The sequence below is a fragment of the Drosophila miranda genome, chromosome XL, assembly GCF_003369915.1.
Source record: "Drosophila miranda strain MSH22 chromosome XL, D.miranda_PacBio2.1, whole genome shotgun sequence".
NCBI lineage: Eukaryota > Metazoa > Arthropoda > Insecta > Diptera > Drosophilidae > Drosophila > Drosophila miranda.
The window spans coordinates 24,725,358-24,739,406 of record NC_046673.1 but is presented as its reverse complement, the minus strand read 5'-3'; the positions used below and the strand labels follow the sequence as shown (position 1 = coordinate 24,739,406).

General features: G+C 51.0%; 2 protein-coding genes across 2 annotated transcripts; one reads left to right on the top strand and one right to left on the bottom strand.

Moving 5' to 3' along the window:
• Positions 1-4,982: 4,982 nt before the first annotated feature.
• LOC108164672 (cytochrome P450 306a1) lies at positions 4,983-7,543 on the top strand. Its single transcript, XM_017300524.2, has 3 exons — positions 4,983-5,502; positions 5,568-5,716; positions 6,039-7,543. The coding sequence occupies exons 1-3, from the start codon at positions 5,106-5,108 to the stop codon at positions 7,416-7,418; spliced, it is 1,926 nt and encodes a 641-aa protein (XP_017156013.1). The 5' UTR covers positions 4,983-5,105; the 3' UTR covers positions 7,419-7,543.
• Positions 7,544-8,049: 506 nt separating this feature from the next.
• LOC108164673 (cytochrome P450 18a1) lies at positions 8,050-12,949 on the bottom strand. Its single transcript, XM_017300526.2, has 5 exons — positions 12,016-12,949; positions 10,625-10,746; positions 10,049-10,478; positions 9,665-9,929; positions 8,050-9,162 (listed from the first exon to the last, which is right to left on the bottom strand). The coding sequence occupies exons 1-5, from the start codon at positions 12,407-12,409 to the stop codon at positions 8,754-8,756; spliced, it is 1,620 nt and encodes a 539-aa protein (XP_017156015.1). The 5' UTR covers positions 12,410-12,949; the 3' UTR covers positions 8,050-8,753.
• Positions 12,950-14,049: the final 1,100 nt, after the last annotated feature.

Sequence of the window (14,049 nt, the reverse complement as noted above, 5' to 3'; positions counted from 1 at the left end):
ACTGTTTGCATCTGTGAGCGGCAGGCATATGTGTGTGTGTGTGTGTGTGTGTGTGTGTGTGTGTGTGTGTGTGCGCTGGGCAGGTGTCGAAACAATGTGTGGAGCGCAACTTAATTAGAATGTTGCCACATTTGTGTGTAGAGCCAGCAACAAAATCTCTCAAATAAAAATGTCAGAACAAGTTGAGGAGGCAATTTGTCAACCGGCAACCGGCTGCTAGACACGCGGCCGGATCCCGTCGCCCCATCCCCCTCCCAATGCCCCCACTTTGCATTCGAAATGCATTTTCTTGCATATGAGAAACCGAAAAAAACTGAACTGAACAGAAACGAAAACAGAAGCAAAACAACACTCAACCGCCAGGGGACACAAATTTCCGTGAGCTCACAAATTTTTTGATTTTGGACCGGGCCCAGGCCCCCGACTCGGCCAACTAGTGGGTCGGTGGGCTTGTGGGCTGGTGTGTCCATGGATCCGTTCATGCGCAAGGTTTTTGATCGGGTCGGTTTTGAGCCAGTAGCAGCAACTGATCTATGGCCATTGGCCACCCGCTACCAGCGACAGCAGCAGCAGCAGCAGCCGCAGCAGCCGTGGGGTGCATTGCTCTTAAAATGGCTCAAAAGCCGTTGAACTGCTGGCTACTGCTCAGACTTCAACAGCCGGACCGGCGGCCTGTCTCTGCCTCAGTCTCCGGACCTTACAGAACTCAGGCTGCTGCTGCTGCTGCTGCTGCTGCTGCTGCTGCTGCTCAAAATGTTGTATGCTAATTCTAGCAGCCCGCAAAAACTCTAGACACCCAAGAACCTGGCTCTAAGAACACTTGGCCACGACTCGACCCATCCATACCCTACATTCGATGGGATGTGGGGCCTTGAAGTGGGAAGGAAATGGGGAAACGAAGAGGGACAGTTGTCCCTCCATCATCACTAATCTACTCTTCCCTCCTCTGCTCTCCCCTCTGTGTGTCTGGTCATGCCCATGGTACCCTCTGACTGGGTGATACTTCTAAGTCCGGCTAAAAGACCTGAGCTACGGCTGAGACTGTGGCTGAGGCTGGGGCTGTAGCTGTAGCAGTGGCTGCGGCTGCGGCTGTGGCCGTTGAAATCGAGAATGAAATGAAAATGTGACCAAATGTAAATTATTTTAATTGTATTGCCGCTGCTGCTGCTGTTGGTGCTGCTGTTGGTGCTGCTGTTCTTAGATTCTGGCAGCTACTGGAATCTACTGGCACGTTCTTTTGGCTGTGACTGTGACTGTGACGACTGCTGCTGTTGCTATTTCTATTGCTATTGCGCTGTGTTTGAGGGGTTAAATGAACGCTCGCTTGGTCTATGAAAGATGTCAAGGTATCTGTAAAATTTGTATTTGATTTCGTACGCCAATCACATCCACTTTGTACAAACAAACGAGCGCCAACACTGGAGCCGCGCAGCTCGAATACACAGACACACACAAATCACAAGTCGTCACAGCACACATACATACAAACACACAAAAAACATAAAGCAATCCCAAGCGACTAATTAGGCAATTGGACACCCCATGTACATATGTACGTACGTCTGATGGAGGTGGAGGAGGATCTGTCGCAGGGGTGGGGGGAGGAGTAGGAGCTTTCCAGCGCACACTCTTTTGGGTCATGTGTGGGTCTGTTGGTCTACAGGCTGGTGGACGGGATCGGACTTTATCCCCGCCGTGTGGACGTGTGTACATATATGGCGGTGTCTTTTTTTTATTTCGTCCAGCTCGACAAATTCCACAATGGCATGGCATAGGGACAAATTAGCTGTCAGCTACACTCAGAGAAAAAACTGGAATACTAGAAAGGGGAAACACACCCATCCATCCGTATTTCAATTAAATATTTGGTTTTTCAATACAAATCTAAAGAAAATAAATAGAATTCAAATAGTCGAATCTAAGTATAAAACACTTTAATATATTCAATTCAATTTATTTCGATCGTATATTAGTGTCAAAATGTAAGTGAAATTAGTTTACCTTTTGACAATATCCGTTCTCGGTGAAAATAGCATGGCGTAAATATTGAATTCTCAGGGCACTTTATTTCTCTGGGTGTGTGGGAATCCGAGTGGGAAATAGCTGACAGCCGGTGAAAGGGCACTCTGGAATGAGTCTTGCGGTTCTGGTTCTGGGGCTCAACCTTGGAGATGCTCCATTAATGGCGCAAAATGATCGGACGCAGCACATTTTTTAGGGGGTAGCTTGAATTACTCGTACCATTCCATTCCGCTCGCAGGTTGTGTGCCATATACAAAATAGCTCGACATACTAGAAGCGGCAATATCAGCAGCAACGCCACAAAAAAGCCAATCAAACACACAGGCACATTCACATGAACAGGCACACGAGATGTTTACACTCGGGCATAAACATCACCAGCGAGAGCGCAGTGTGAAAATTGGGTTAAAAAATAAAGCACGCAAACTACCTTGACACATTTTCCCCGAAGCGGAGTGGAGCGGAGTGGAGTGGTCAATGGATGGTTTGGCATGGGGTACGGCTTGGGGCTGGATGTGCGCTGGACTCTTTCGAAAGCACAAAGCAAACAGTGGAAGCGCAGAGGGGAAGCAGGAACAAGGCCAGAGGTAGAGGTGGTGGTGGAGGTGGAGATGGAGATGGAGGTGTGGCCTGGCCATCTATCCGCCATTCAGAGAGTCGAGCTGAGTGTCCCGTACCTCATATCAATAATCTGTTGCAACTGTAATAAAAATAGCTTTACGAAATATACGAGTATATATTTCAATGTGTGTCCGTCTGTCTCTATTTGGAAATGATAAGGGAACGCGAATACACGCCACGTGAGCTGTAGGGTCCGACCATACCCGTACCCACATCCATAGCTGCCCCCGATTCCAGTTCCAATTCCAATTCCAATTCCATTTCCAATACCATCCCAAAATTTCGTGTGCGATCCGCTGATTAGACGCAATATTGTATCAGTGCAAGTGCAAGTCATGCCCAGTGGAGGGTGGGGCGGAGGGAACTGCGTCTTGCGCAGCAATCAGCATGAGCCCTCTCCATTCCCATTTCCATTCCCATTCCTATTTCCAATCCAATCTCCATTCTCTTATTCATCTGCTAGAACCATCCTCGGGTGCCACCATTGCCACTGGGTTTATTGACCAGACGCGCGATCACATACTCGTACCACTTGGCCACTCGGCCACTTGGCAGGCCAACGATTGCGAAAAGGTTTAAAAATAAGTCAGAGGAGGGGGGCTGGGGCTGGTGCGGGTGCGGGGGCCCTGTATAGGCGGCGTTGACAGCCAGCATCCGCTCGTCGGTCGTCGCTCAGGTTCATGTCCTTTCGATAGGATATTGCCCTGGCAGGCCAATGATCTTGTCGTCTGTTGAACTCGCCTTTGGGCCTCAGGAGCATTGAGTGTCTAGATTGGTTGCAAGAGGCTGCTCTGCTCTGGACAGCAACAATAAAAAGGTTCGGCGACTGCCGCATTCGCACTCGCACTCGCCCTCGCACCCTGCCAAGTTCCATCTGCTGTCCCGATGCTCCTCTGTAGCAGGCTGGCCCTTTGCCGAGAGATGCAGCGGCAGTTGCAGTTGCGGTTCATTGGCAGGGCAGACTGTTGGGGCTGTTGCCACTGCAACTGCCACTGCCACTGCCACTGCCGGCGGGTCATTAAAATGTAAAGGTAACTTCAAAGTTAAATGCTAAAGCTGTATCTGAGCTGGAAATGGAGCTCCAGAGTCGTTGCCATGGCGGTCGTACATCTTGTTACTGCTGCTGCTGCTGCTGCTGCTGCTGTCGGTCCTTTGTGCCGGTCGCATGGCGAGGAGGAGTCAATGGCCTGCGGGTCTATTTTAGCGCATGCCATTGGCCCTGAACTTGTTTGCTGACTCCAGTCAACTCCACTTGCATAGCTCCATCTCCCATTGTCGGCCTGCCATGACTCAGTTCTGGATTCTGGAAATCCCTGCCGCTCCAGGGATCCCAAGGGATCGATCGAGCGTCGCGTTGCATTCATCTATGCATTCCGCAACCGTAACAGGTTCTCGAATTTTCGCAGGGAAAATCCCGTCATGACATTGAGGAAACAGCATAACGTCCAGAAAGAAACCCTTGCGGACACTCTTGAGGCAATCATTTCAGTGGGCATTTTCAAATCTTCTGATGAATGCCCTTGAAGATCTCGCTGGTAGGCGGCGAAAAGGTAATAAATTCAGCAGCAGCAAGAAATTCGAAAGAACAAAAACGCAAATTTCGCAGAAATAGACGATGGCCGATGGAAAGGGAGCAGTGACAGTGGCAGCCGCAGCCAATGGAATAATGTATCTTTCCAAATCGAATCGGCCTTAATATGCATATATCTGTACACACAACCTATGTATGTCTGTCTCTCTGATTGCCTGAGGTGTGTGCTGTGTGTCCGATCTATATGCATGTTCTCATGAGGACTGGGGAAAATCCGATATCTACCCGATCTACCCGATCTACCCGAAGATGATCGTAGGTAAAGGCCGGCGGTCTACTCCAGGCCAGAAGGGCTGCTGAATACCCTCTGTTAGCAGATCTAAGCCGGAAAGATCATCACTTCCGCCGCTATAGTCCGATTCCGATTCCAAATCCGATTTCGAATCCGATTCAGCGTGTGTGCGACATCTGTTGGGTGTAATGTATGTGCATCTGATTTCCCAGCATTGATTTTATTTTCAAATTTTACTTTCGCTCCCTGGAAGATCCCATAACATCCCGCCCGCCGAACCTCTCTATCGCCGCCCATCCCGCAGCGAACCCGAACGGAACTCTGGACGGACTGTTTTGTTATTGTCAGATATTGCTGATGTTGCCGGCGATGGCCTTCGCCGGTTTCTCCGTTTCTCCGTTGCTCCGTTCCTCCTTTCCTTCGCTCCTCTGTGTTTCTTTGGTTCCTCTGTTCCTCGTTGCTGACGCAGACGCAGACGTTTGCATTTCTGGCCGAGACTCGTTTCAAATTCTAAAGAAATTCCAGTAAATGATGAGCATTGCTGGCGACTGGACGTTTCTTGGATTCGAGAGGGATTGAGCGCCACGATTGAACCACCTCTTCCTGTTGGAGAGCAAGTGAAAACAAAAGTGATCCACGATGTCGGCCTCCTTCGCCACCGCCTCCGCCTCCGCCTCCGTCTTCGACTGGTTGCCCCTGTCAGGACACAGTTTTTGCCTGCTGGTGGTGCCCGGGCTGCTTATCCTGATCATCCTCTGGCTGTGCGACCACCAGTACGACAGAGTACTGGGACGTCCGCCCCCAGGGCCATGGGGTCTGCCGTGGCTGGGCTACCTGCCCTTCCTAAGCCGCCGGGCACCCCACAAATCGCTGCAGGCTTTGGCCCGCCGCTACGGGGGCATCTATCAACTGCGCATGGGCAGCGTGAAGGCAGTGATACTCTCGGACGTGACCCTGGTCCGGGAGTTCTTCCGCCACGAGGTGATGGCGGCTCGGGCGCCGCTCTACCTCACACACGGCATCATGGGCGGATATGGTAAGGATATGGATATGAACATCTGCCTTGCGCTTGACTCTGACCAACGTCTGACTGTTCTGCAGGCATCATCTGCGCCGCGGGTCCCATTTGGAAACATCAGCGTCGAGAGCTTATCGATTGGCTGAAGGCATTGGGGATGACGCGGCGACCGGGAGAGACGCGAAGCCGTCTCGAGCAGCGGATCGGGAGGGGTGTGGACGAGTGTGTGCAGGTGAGTGCCTAAGCCTAAGAGTGACTAAGCGGCCAGTTCCTCGAATGTAGAAGGCGAATGTCCAGGTCCTTCCCCTGGGCACAGTGAGATCGATCAATTATTCTGTGTTGTGTGTTCATTCGACGGGGAATGTGTAAATGTGAATGCCAAAAGAATGAATGAGTGGATATTCACTTTCTGCTGTGGCTATCACTTGCTAATTTCTTGCGTGCTTTTTTGCTTCTCCCGCTTTCCATTTGTTTATTCCTTCATTCGTTTCTTCTTTCCCGTTCGCTTTCTGCCTCTGCCTCTGCCTCTGCCTGCGCCACATTCTCCATCAAAGCTGTACGAAACGGATGCGGATGTGAGTCCTTCGTCGGAGTTCGACCCGGTGCCCGCCCTCCAGCACACGCTTGGGAATATCATCAACGATCTGGTCTTCGGTGTCACCTACGAGCGGCAGGACGCCGATTGGCTGTACCTGCAACGACTGCAGGAGGAGGGGGTCAAGCTGATCGGCGTCTCGGGCGTGGTCAACTTCCTGCCCTGGCTGCGACGCCTGCCGTGGAATCGGCGCAACATATGCTTCTTGATGGAAGGCAAGTCCAGGACGCACGCCATCTACGACCGCATCGTCGAGAGTTGCGAGAATAAGCTTAAGGAGCTGCAAGAGCAATATCAGGAGAAGCAGCGCCAGCGCCAACAGCAGCAGGATATACAGCAGTATCCACAGCAGGACCTACAGCAGGATCCAGAGCCTGAATCTGAATCGGAGCAGAGTCTGCAGCAGAGCACAGAACAAAAAGGGGAGAGGCAAGTAGCAGCAGCAGCACAAGAAGTGCCCCATGAACAAGTCCCAGCAAAGAAGGAAGATCAAGATCCGAATCAGCACGCAGAACAGAAGCAAGTAGGGGACCGGGTCACCGAGCATGAACAGAAGCAAGGCCCAGAGCAAGAAGAGGATCAGAAGGAGGAGGAGGAGGAGGACGACGACGACGACGTGTATGAACCTACTTGTATCCTGGAGCATTTTCTTATCAACCGAGTGCCCTTTTCGGAGCTATACTGCGACGAGCAGCTGCGCCATCTCCTCGCCGACCTCTTCGGCGCCGGTGTGGACACCTCCCTCGCCACGCTCCGCTGGTTCCTGCTCTACATGGCCCGCGAGCAGAGCTCCCAGCGCCGTCTGCACGAGCTGCTCCTTCCCCTAAGTGCCACGCCCACACTGGAGGAGCTGCAGCCGCTGGCCTTCCTCCGGGCCTGTATCTCGGAGGTGCAGCGTATACGCAGCGTGGTGCCGCTAGGCATTCCGCACGGAGCCGAGCGGGACTTCACTGTGGGAAAGTACCGGATCGCGGCCGGCAGCATGATCGTCTCACTTCAGTGGGCCATTCACATGGACCCGGCGGTGTGGCCGGAGCCGGAGCAGTTCCGTCCGGATCGCTTTCTCAATGCCGAAGGACACTACTCGGCGCCGCCCCAGTTTGTCCCCTTCCAGACGGGCAAGCGCATGTGTCCTGGCGATGAGCTGGCTCGCATGATGCTAACCCTTTTCGCTGGTCGCATCCTGAGACGCTTTCACGTGGAGATGGTCCCCGGCTGCGATGCGGACATGGAAGGCGAGTGCGGCATCACCTTGGCACCCGCTCCCTACAAGCTGCGCTTCACGAAGCTTCCGCCCATGGAATTGCAAGTGGAGGAGCAGCCACTGGTGCAGGCCTAGGGCTAGGCGAGAATGAGATGGAGTGATGGCTCTTTTTCCCTTTTATGCATACATATAAGTGTGTTTTTTTTGTAATTAGAATCTTTTGAAATATATTTGCTAATTGGTGAAGTTATCCTTCTTTATCAATGTTTTGTTTTCATTAAAATACTATAAGAAACCACGGAACAATCATCATTCCCTTGGAATGGCCGCACAGCAGAATTAAATGCTCTAGGGATACAATGCTATGGGAAAGAATACAAAATGTATGAATATTCTACTAATGGGGCTATTCCCGAATGTTGTTCACGAATTGGTGTCCGCAAATTTGGGGAGTTGGGATTTTTAACATTGCATATTTTAATATTAAAATAAAACAGAGACGCTTTGTTTTGCTTGCTAAAAATTCAATTATTATCACAGAAGAATATGCTTAGTAAGGATAAAGAATGTTACTCAGGGATGGGAAATTTTCGTCGAATTTTCCGTTTTACTTTTCCTCCCATTTTCCAATAGTTTCCGATCTGTGTTCTGTTGTGAGCACACAGAACGTTTCAGGACCGAATAATGGCTTTTGTTAGCCTCTTTTGAAAAGGTTAAAGCTTCTGTGTTTCTTCTCAGCTTTCATTGAAAGATCAAATTGTTTATAGTATAATTGTATTTTATTTGATTTATTTTCGATTTGTTTCCTATTTTGTTGTGAGCTTGTAAGACTAAACCACAGTTTGTTTTGTTGTTTGGACATTAAGCTAGGACTAATGCTATGAAATAAACAAGAACCTTAGCTAACCCATCAGCTAAGGTTGCCGAAGCCAGCTGGACGACAGCAAAACATAGCAATAGCAATAGCATACAAATAATAATAATAATAATATTAATTAATATTAATTAATAATAATAATAAAAAAACATTAACGATAGTGGATCGTAACTAAGGTATTCATTAGGGGGTAGAATTACAATTAATTGAACACAGCTTCTTGGGGGTGAAAGAATAGAATTGGTTGCAGTCGTCGATCTGATGGTGGGTGCATCAGGGCATCAGGGCATCAGGGCATCAGGGCATCCGGGCACTTGGCGCCTTCCTTCTCTTCTGCATGGACACGCGAGGATCCTTCGAGTGGCTTCCTGCCACACGGGGGAGGCGGGTCACGTCGTGAAGACAGATTACTAGCTAATTTATACGGCAATAGCTATAGTCATCGATGGAAGCGGCTTAACGTGCTTCTCGTGGGTGGCATTTGCTTTTGCTTTTGCGTTTTGTGAGTGTGTGTTTTGTGGTTTTTTTTATATAGGAACAAAACCGTGCTCTTCATCCAGGCCGATCCAAGCCGATCCAGATCGCGCGCCCAATCAGTTGGAGCCTACGTTGCGCATATGGTGGGGATCGGTGGCAGTGGGTGCCAGGGGGCGACGCTTGAGGCACACTTTGAATGCCTCCGGCGTGATGGTGGCCCCCACGTTGCCCTTGAGACTGGGCAGCGGCTGGCCCTCGGGCAGGGCAATGTCGAAACAGTGCATGAACGAGGCGAAAAACAGGAAAAGCTCCATCTTGGCCAGAACATCGCCCAGGCACATCCGCCGTCCGACTCCGAACGGTATGAAGTACTCTGGCTTGCGCACCTTGCCCTCTGTGTCGATGAACCGCGAGGGGCGGAACTCCTCGGGCTTCTCCCACAGATTGGGGTCCATGTGGACACTGTTGATCAAGGGAATGACATGGGAGCCGGCCGGTATGGTGTAGCCATTCAATTCTACATCTCTGTAAAGCGAATCAAGTAGAGGGGAAAGGGAGATTGTGATTAGTAGGAGCGTGCCACAACTGCCAGCTGATAATCGCTGGTGGTTGCTGATTACCAGCAAAGCAACCACACGCGAGCTATGAGGGGCTGGTGGCTGGACTGGGGCATGGACTGGGGCTGGGGCTGGGGCTGGGGCTGGGGCTGGGGCTGGGGCTGGGGCTGGGGCTGCGGCTGCGGCTGGGAGCCTAAAGTCTAATCTGCTAAGCCAAGTGCGTGCCGAGAAAGTGGGCCACTGCGCCACTGGTGGCCACTGGTGATGGAGACGGAGGGGGACAATGAAAATTCCGCATTGAATGAAAAGCCACGACAATGAATGGCAATCGCATGGCATAGCGTAGATCAGAGATCTTGGTGTGAATGAACGGACTTCGCGTAAGTGCGTAAGCATTTCCAAGGGGCTGCCGATGCTTATATATTGTGGATTGGACTGGGGACTGGGGGTTGGGGAGCTTGGATGCTTACCTTGTGGGTGAGTGGGTTGTGGCCAACGGCACAATGCTGGAGCGGCGCATCGACTCGAGGATGGTGGACTCGGTCACGGGCAGGTACTGAAGGTCCTCGATGGTGGGCAGGCGGTGGCGTCCGACCACCTGGTCCAGCTCGTCCTGGACGCGACGCATCTCCTTGGGATTGCGCAGCATGAAGACGTTGATCCAGAGCAGGGTGGTCTTGATGGTCTCCATGCCAGCGGAGAAGAGGTCGATGATCACCTGGACAAGTTGCTCCTCTGCAAGGAAACGAGCAAGGATATGCGTGAAAGGATGCTCAGGAGGGTCAGGGCATTGCACGGCGGGAGTTGTTATTCTGAGACAGGGATTCTTGGCTGGATCTAGATCTGGCACTCACCGTGATTCTTGCCATCGAAAAGCTCAGCATCGGTGCCCTCGGCCTTGGCCTTCTCGATCTCGCATAGGTAGTAGTCGACCAGGTCTCGGACGTTGTGCGGATCGAAGCTGCGTTTGTGGTCATCGATCACGTCCTGGTAGAACCGCTGCATCTCGGCCCGGTTCTGGGCAATCTTGTTCTTGGCCGTCGAGATGCTGGGGAAGCACTGCATGGTGGGTATGTAGTCCACCGTGTGGATCTCCCCGAACAGTCGCATGCCCTCCTCGATCAGGAAATTGAAGCGCCTGAACTTTGGGTCGTCAATGCTAAACCGTGTGGACATCATCAGGCTGCAGATCACGTTACTCACGGCCACTGAGATTACGGGCGACAGATCAATCGGCTGGCCGTCACTCGCGTGCAGATGCCCGATGAACTCGTGCACTTCCGTCTATACGAAGCAAGGAGAAGGAGATGGAGAAGGGAGAAGCAGAAGAGAAGGGAAGAAGGGGATCTTTAGAGATTTCTGTTCTGTTCGCCAGGGGGGAGGCTACGAGTATCCTGTGGGGGAGTGCAGGGGTCGGGAGGTACACTCACCATGATGCGCTTCTGCATTTGCTGCTTGCCACTGCCCATGTAGGTCATGCCGAACTGCCGGAGCTTGTCGTGCAGAAAGCGGCGCTGGTCCTTCCACAGCTTCCCAGTGCTGTTGATGATGCCTACGCGCAGAAAAGGACGGAAAGAGAGGAAGGTAGAGGCGGTGAGTGATTGTCTTATGATCGGTTTGGGAGGAGGCGGCACAGAAGAGCGCTTATCTTTCTTTTTCTTAATTTGTGTAATTTCTGTCGTGTCGTGTTTTATTATCATTTAATTGAGGTAGGCTCTTTCTCTCTGCTCTGCTCTCCCCTCTGCTGCGACCGGGGGTGGGGAGGAGGATGGGTCGTAATGGTTGCCCTACTTTTTGAGTATTGTTTGGGTTCAAGCAAAACGAAATACCAGAAAAGAAATCCCATCCCAGCCGGAGATCAATATATAATGAACAACAAAAACACTCAAGCAAACCCAAAAAAACAAAAACACAACTCAATACAAAATACAAAAATTAAACAAAAAGAAAAATGGTTATATGGCTATATGGTTATATGGGGAATCGGCAACCATAAGGGAAAAATTCTGCAATGCATTATCATTGGAATAAAATAAGTGCAGCTTAAGCTGCAAAACGAAACACAAAAAATACAAAACAAAAATACAAAAATACAAAAATACAAAAAGGGAAAGAGTCGAAATCGAAATCAAAATACAAAATTAAAAACAACAAATAAAAGCCGAAAAGAAGAGAGACAGAAAAGAAAGACAAAATAAAATCAAGTAAACGGCCCCAACAAAGAAATGCACGCGGAATTTCTTCGGTTAATCAAGTATTAAACATTTTGTCGTATTATTATTTTACAATTTTCGACCTGCTGTTTCGTTGTTTCACTGTTTCGCTGTTTCGGCTGTGGCTGTGGCACTTTCGAGCTTAATTGCACCTTCACTTTGGGGCAGAGGCAGAGGGCCCCAAGACTCCTTCTCCCTGCTGGAAGAGGCTGTAAGCCTCAACTAAAGGTGCATCTCCCCATCATCTCATATGTAGTCTGTAGTCTGTAGTCTGTAGTCTGTAGTCGGGATTCTTTATGTAGTATGTGGTATGTGGTGTGTAGTATATGCAGTCGTAAAGGTTCAGCTCGAAGGGACTCATTTCCACAATACGCGAACGAGCACTCGTAAAATATGGTAGGTGCCGCGTTATATCCGCTGGCTAAGCGAAAGAGTGTAACCCAAAGGTCGCCCGGGATTTAGGGCCTTCTGATTTTCGATCATTCAGATTAAACAGCTCGATTTCTGTATTGCTCACTCCCCCTTGTATCTGTATCTGTATCTGTATCTGTATCTGTATCTGAGTCTGAGGTCTTAAGTCCTTTAGATTTTGTGTGTTTAACACTCACCATAACCGTTGAGGGTTTGCATAAACGGAGTGTCCGGTCGTCCTGTGAATTCCTCGCGCCGGAAGCACTCGCGGATCATCTTGTAGTCGCTCATGACGACGGTCAGCTGGCTGCCCAGACGGGTGGAGAAGAGCGATCCGTACTGCTTGGCCAGCTCCATGAAGCGGGTGTGCTTCTCGTTGCCCATGAAGAGCAGGTAGCCGATGACGGGGAGTCCCCAAGGGCCGGGAGGGAGCTTGCGTAGCTCGCGGTAGTGCCGCAGCATCCACTGGAGCAGGCTGACCAAAGCAAGGAAGCCGAGGAAGACCATCAACAGGTGCTGGGCGCCGGCGTCTTGCTGCTGGACCTGCAGCTGCCGCAGCAGAAACTTGATCAGATACGAGTCGGCCAGCATCTTGTCGCCTCTGTAGCCTCTGTAGCCTCTGGCTTGGACTTGACTGGACGAACGATTTCTCACGGTGATCGATCTCACACGGAGATCCTAGGGTCCTGGGATCTTGGCTTTGGTGTGCGATCTTGTTCTCGATCTCGAGGATTGCAGTGAGTGCGGCGGGCGGCGGGCGGCGGGCGTTCAAGTGTCTTTTATTTGTTGCACTGCTCGGCCATTTGTCTGTCTGTCACTTTGTATTTTACTTGCGACTTGGCACTTAAAAAAATGTTTCTCAAGTAATGTCTGGGCCAAAAAAGATTTATAATTAAATTTTCTTTTCTTTTTGGGAATCTTTGGAATCGCAATATATGAATTGCTTTGGTGGTGTTGAAAACTAAAAATTGCTGCGTGCTCGGGGCGCTGGTCGGAGACGGAGACCCGGAGACGATTTCGCGTCGAGCGTTTATAAATTTCGACTAATGGCTCGACCGTATGTCCTTGCCACTTTTATAACAATTCGAGCCCGCTTCGAGCGAGCGGCAGAGCGCCGAACGAATGATCGACGGCGGCGGCGCGGCTCGGTCTCGGGCTCTGTCTCGCGGCTCGGGCTCGGGCTCGGCTTCAAACCCCAAACCCCAAGCGCCTTTGTTGTTTTCGTTGTCCGCGCGGCCGAGATATTGAAATATTGAGGCATGCACAGTCCCTATACCCACCAATATCACCACCGCCGTCGCTGATCGCTGATCGCTGCTGGCGTCGCTGTCGTCGTTGGCGTTGTTGATTGGGATTTTGAGTGGGATTCTTATGTTTTGAGTGCTATGACTATTTGTATTGGGACGCATAGTCATCACACTCAATTTGAGTGAGACAGCAAAAGAGAGGCCGAATGCTCAGTTTTGCGTTTCATGGAATGACTTCGAGAAACCGAATTGAGCCGAGAGAAAACGAAGCTTGAGCATCGCTGCTGGCGTCGCTGTCGTCGCTGACATCGACAGAACTCCAAACTTGAAGAAGCCCCAACGCAGCCTAAGCAGCAGCAGCCGCAACGGCAACGGCAACGACAGCGGCCACAGAAACAGCAGCTGGCGCTCCGCTCCCGCTCCGGGCTCCACCCGTCTGTCTATCCTCTGCTGCTGCTACAGCTTCAATTTCACCGCCCTGCCCCCGCCATATCAAAGCCCACCTCACCTCACCTCCCCGTACCACCCACCTCCCGATGCCAACATCGTGCTCATGTCAGCCTGAGAGAAGGCTCTCTTCTATCCGACCCCCGGTTTCCCACCTCCCACCTCCCCGTGCTCGAACCGTTGATGCTGGCCCCCTCCCTCCACCATCCACTCGCTGACTGATTTTGGGCTCTGCAGACGAAGCAGCGCCAACGGTTCAACAAGTTTCCAAGCATCGAGCCGCAGACAACATGCTTGAGCCAACATGTTTGAGAGACGACGCTACACATGCTCCGATCTTTTGCCCGCGCTCTTTCCACTCTCACTCTCTCTTTCTCTTCCATCCCATCGCTGACTTATCAATGAAACGAATGGCTCCGATAAGACGGAGACGACTCACTTTCAACACTTGCACTCCACACTGCACCTGCTCTTGCTCTTATCCGATTCGATTCGTTCTAATCTGATCTGATCCGATCCGATCTGATCTGGATTGAA

Coding starts and splice junctions, on each gene's coding strand:
- LOC108164672 (XM_017300524.2), top strand. CDS start 5,106: ATGTCGGCCTCCTTCGCCACCGCCTCCGCCTCCGCCTCCGTCTTCGAC. Junction 5,503..5,567: donor CGGCATCATGGGCGGATATG/GTAAGGATATGG, acceptor ACTGTTCTGCAG/GCATCATCTGCGCCGCGGGT. Junction 5,717..6,038: donor GTGTGGACGAGTGTGTGCAG/GTGAGTGCCTAA, acceptor TCTCCATCAAAG/CTGTACGAAACGGATGCGGA.
- LOC108164673 (XM_017300526.2), bottom strand. CDS start 12,409: ATGCTGGCCGACTCGTATCTGATCAAGTTTCTGCTGCGGCAGCTGCAG. Junction 9,930..10,048: donor TTTCGATGGCAAGAATCACG/GTGAGTGCCAGA, acceptor GTTTCCTTGCAG/AGGAGCAACTTGTCCAGGTG. Junction 9,163..9,664: donor ACAACCCACTCACCCACAAG/GTAAGCATCCAA, acceptor TTCGCTTTACAG/AGATGTAGAATTGAATGGCT.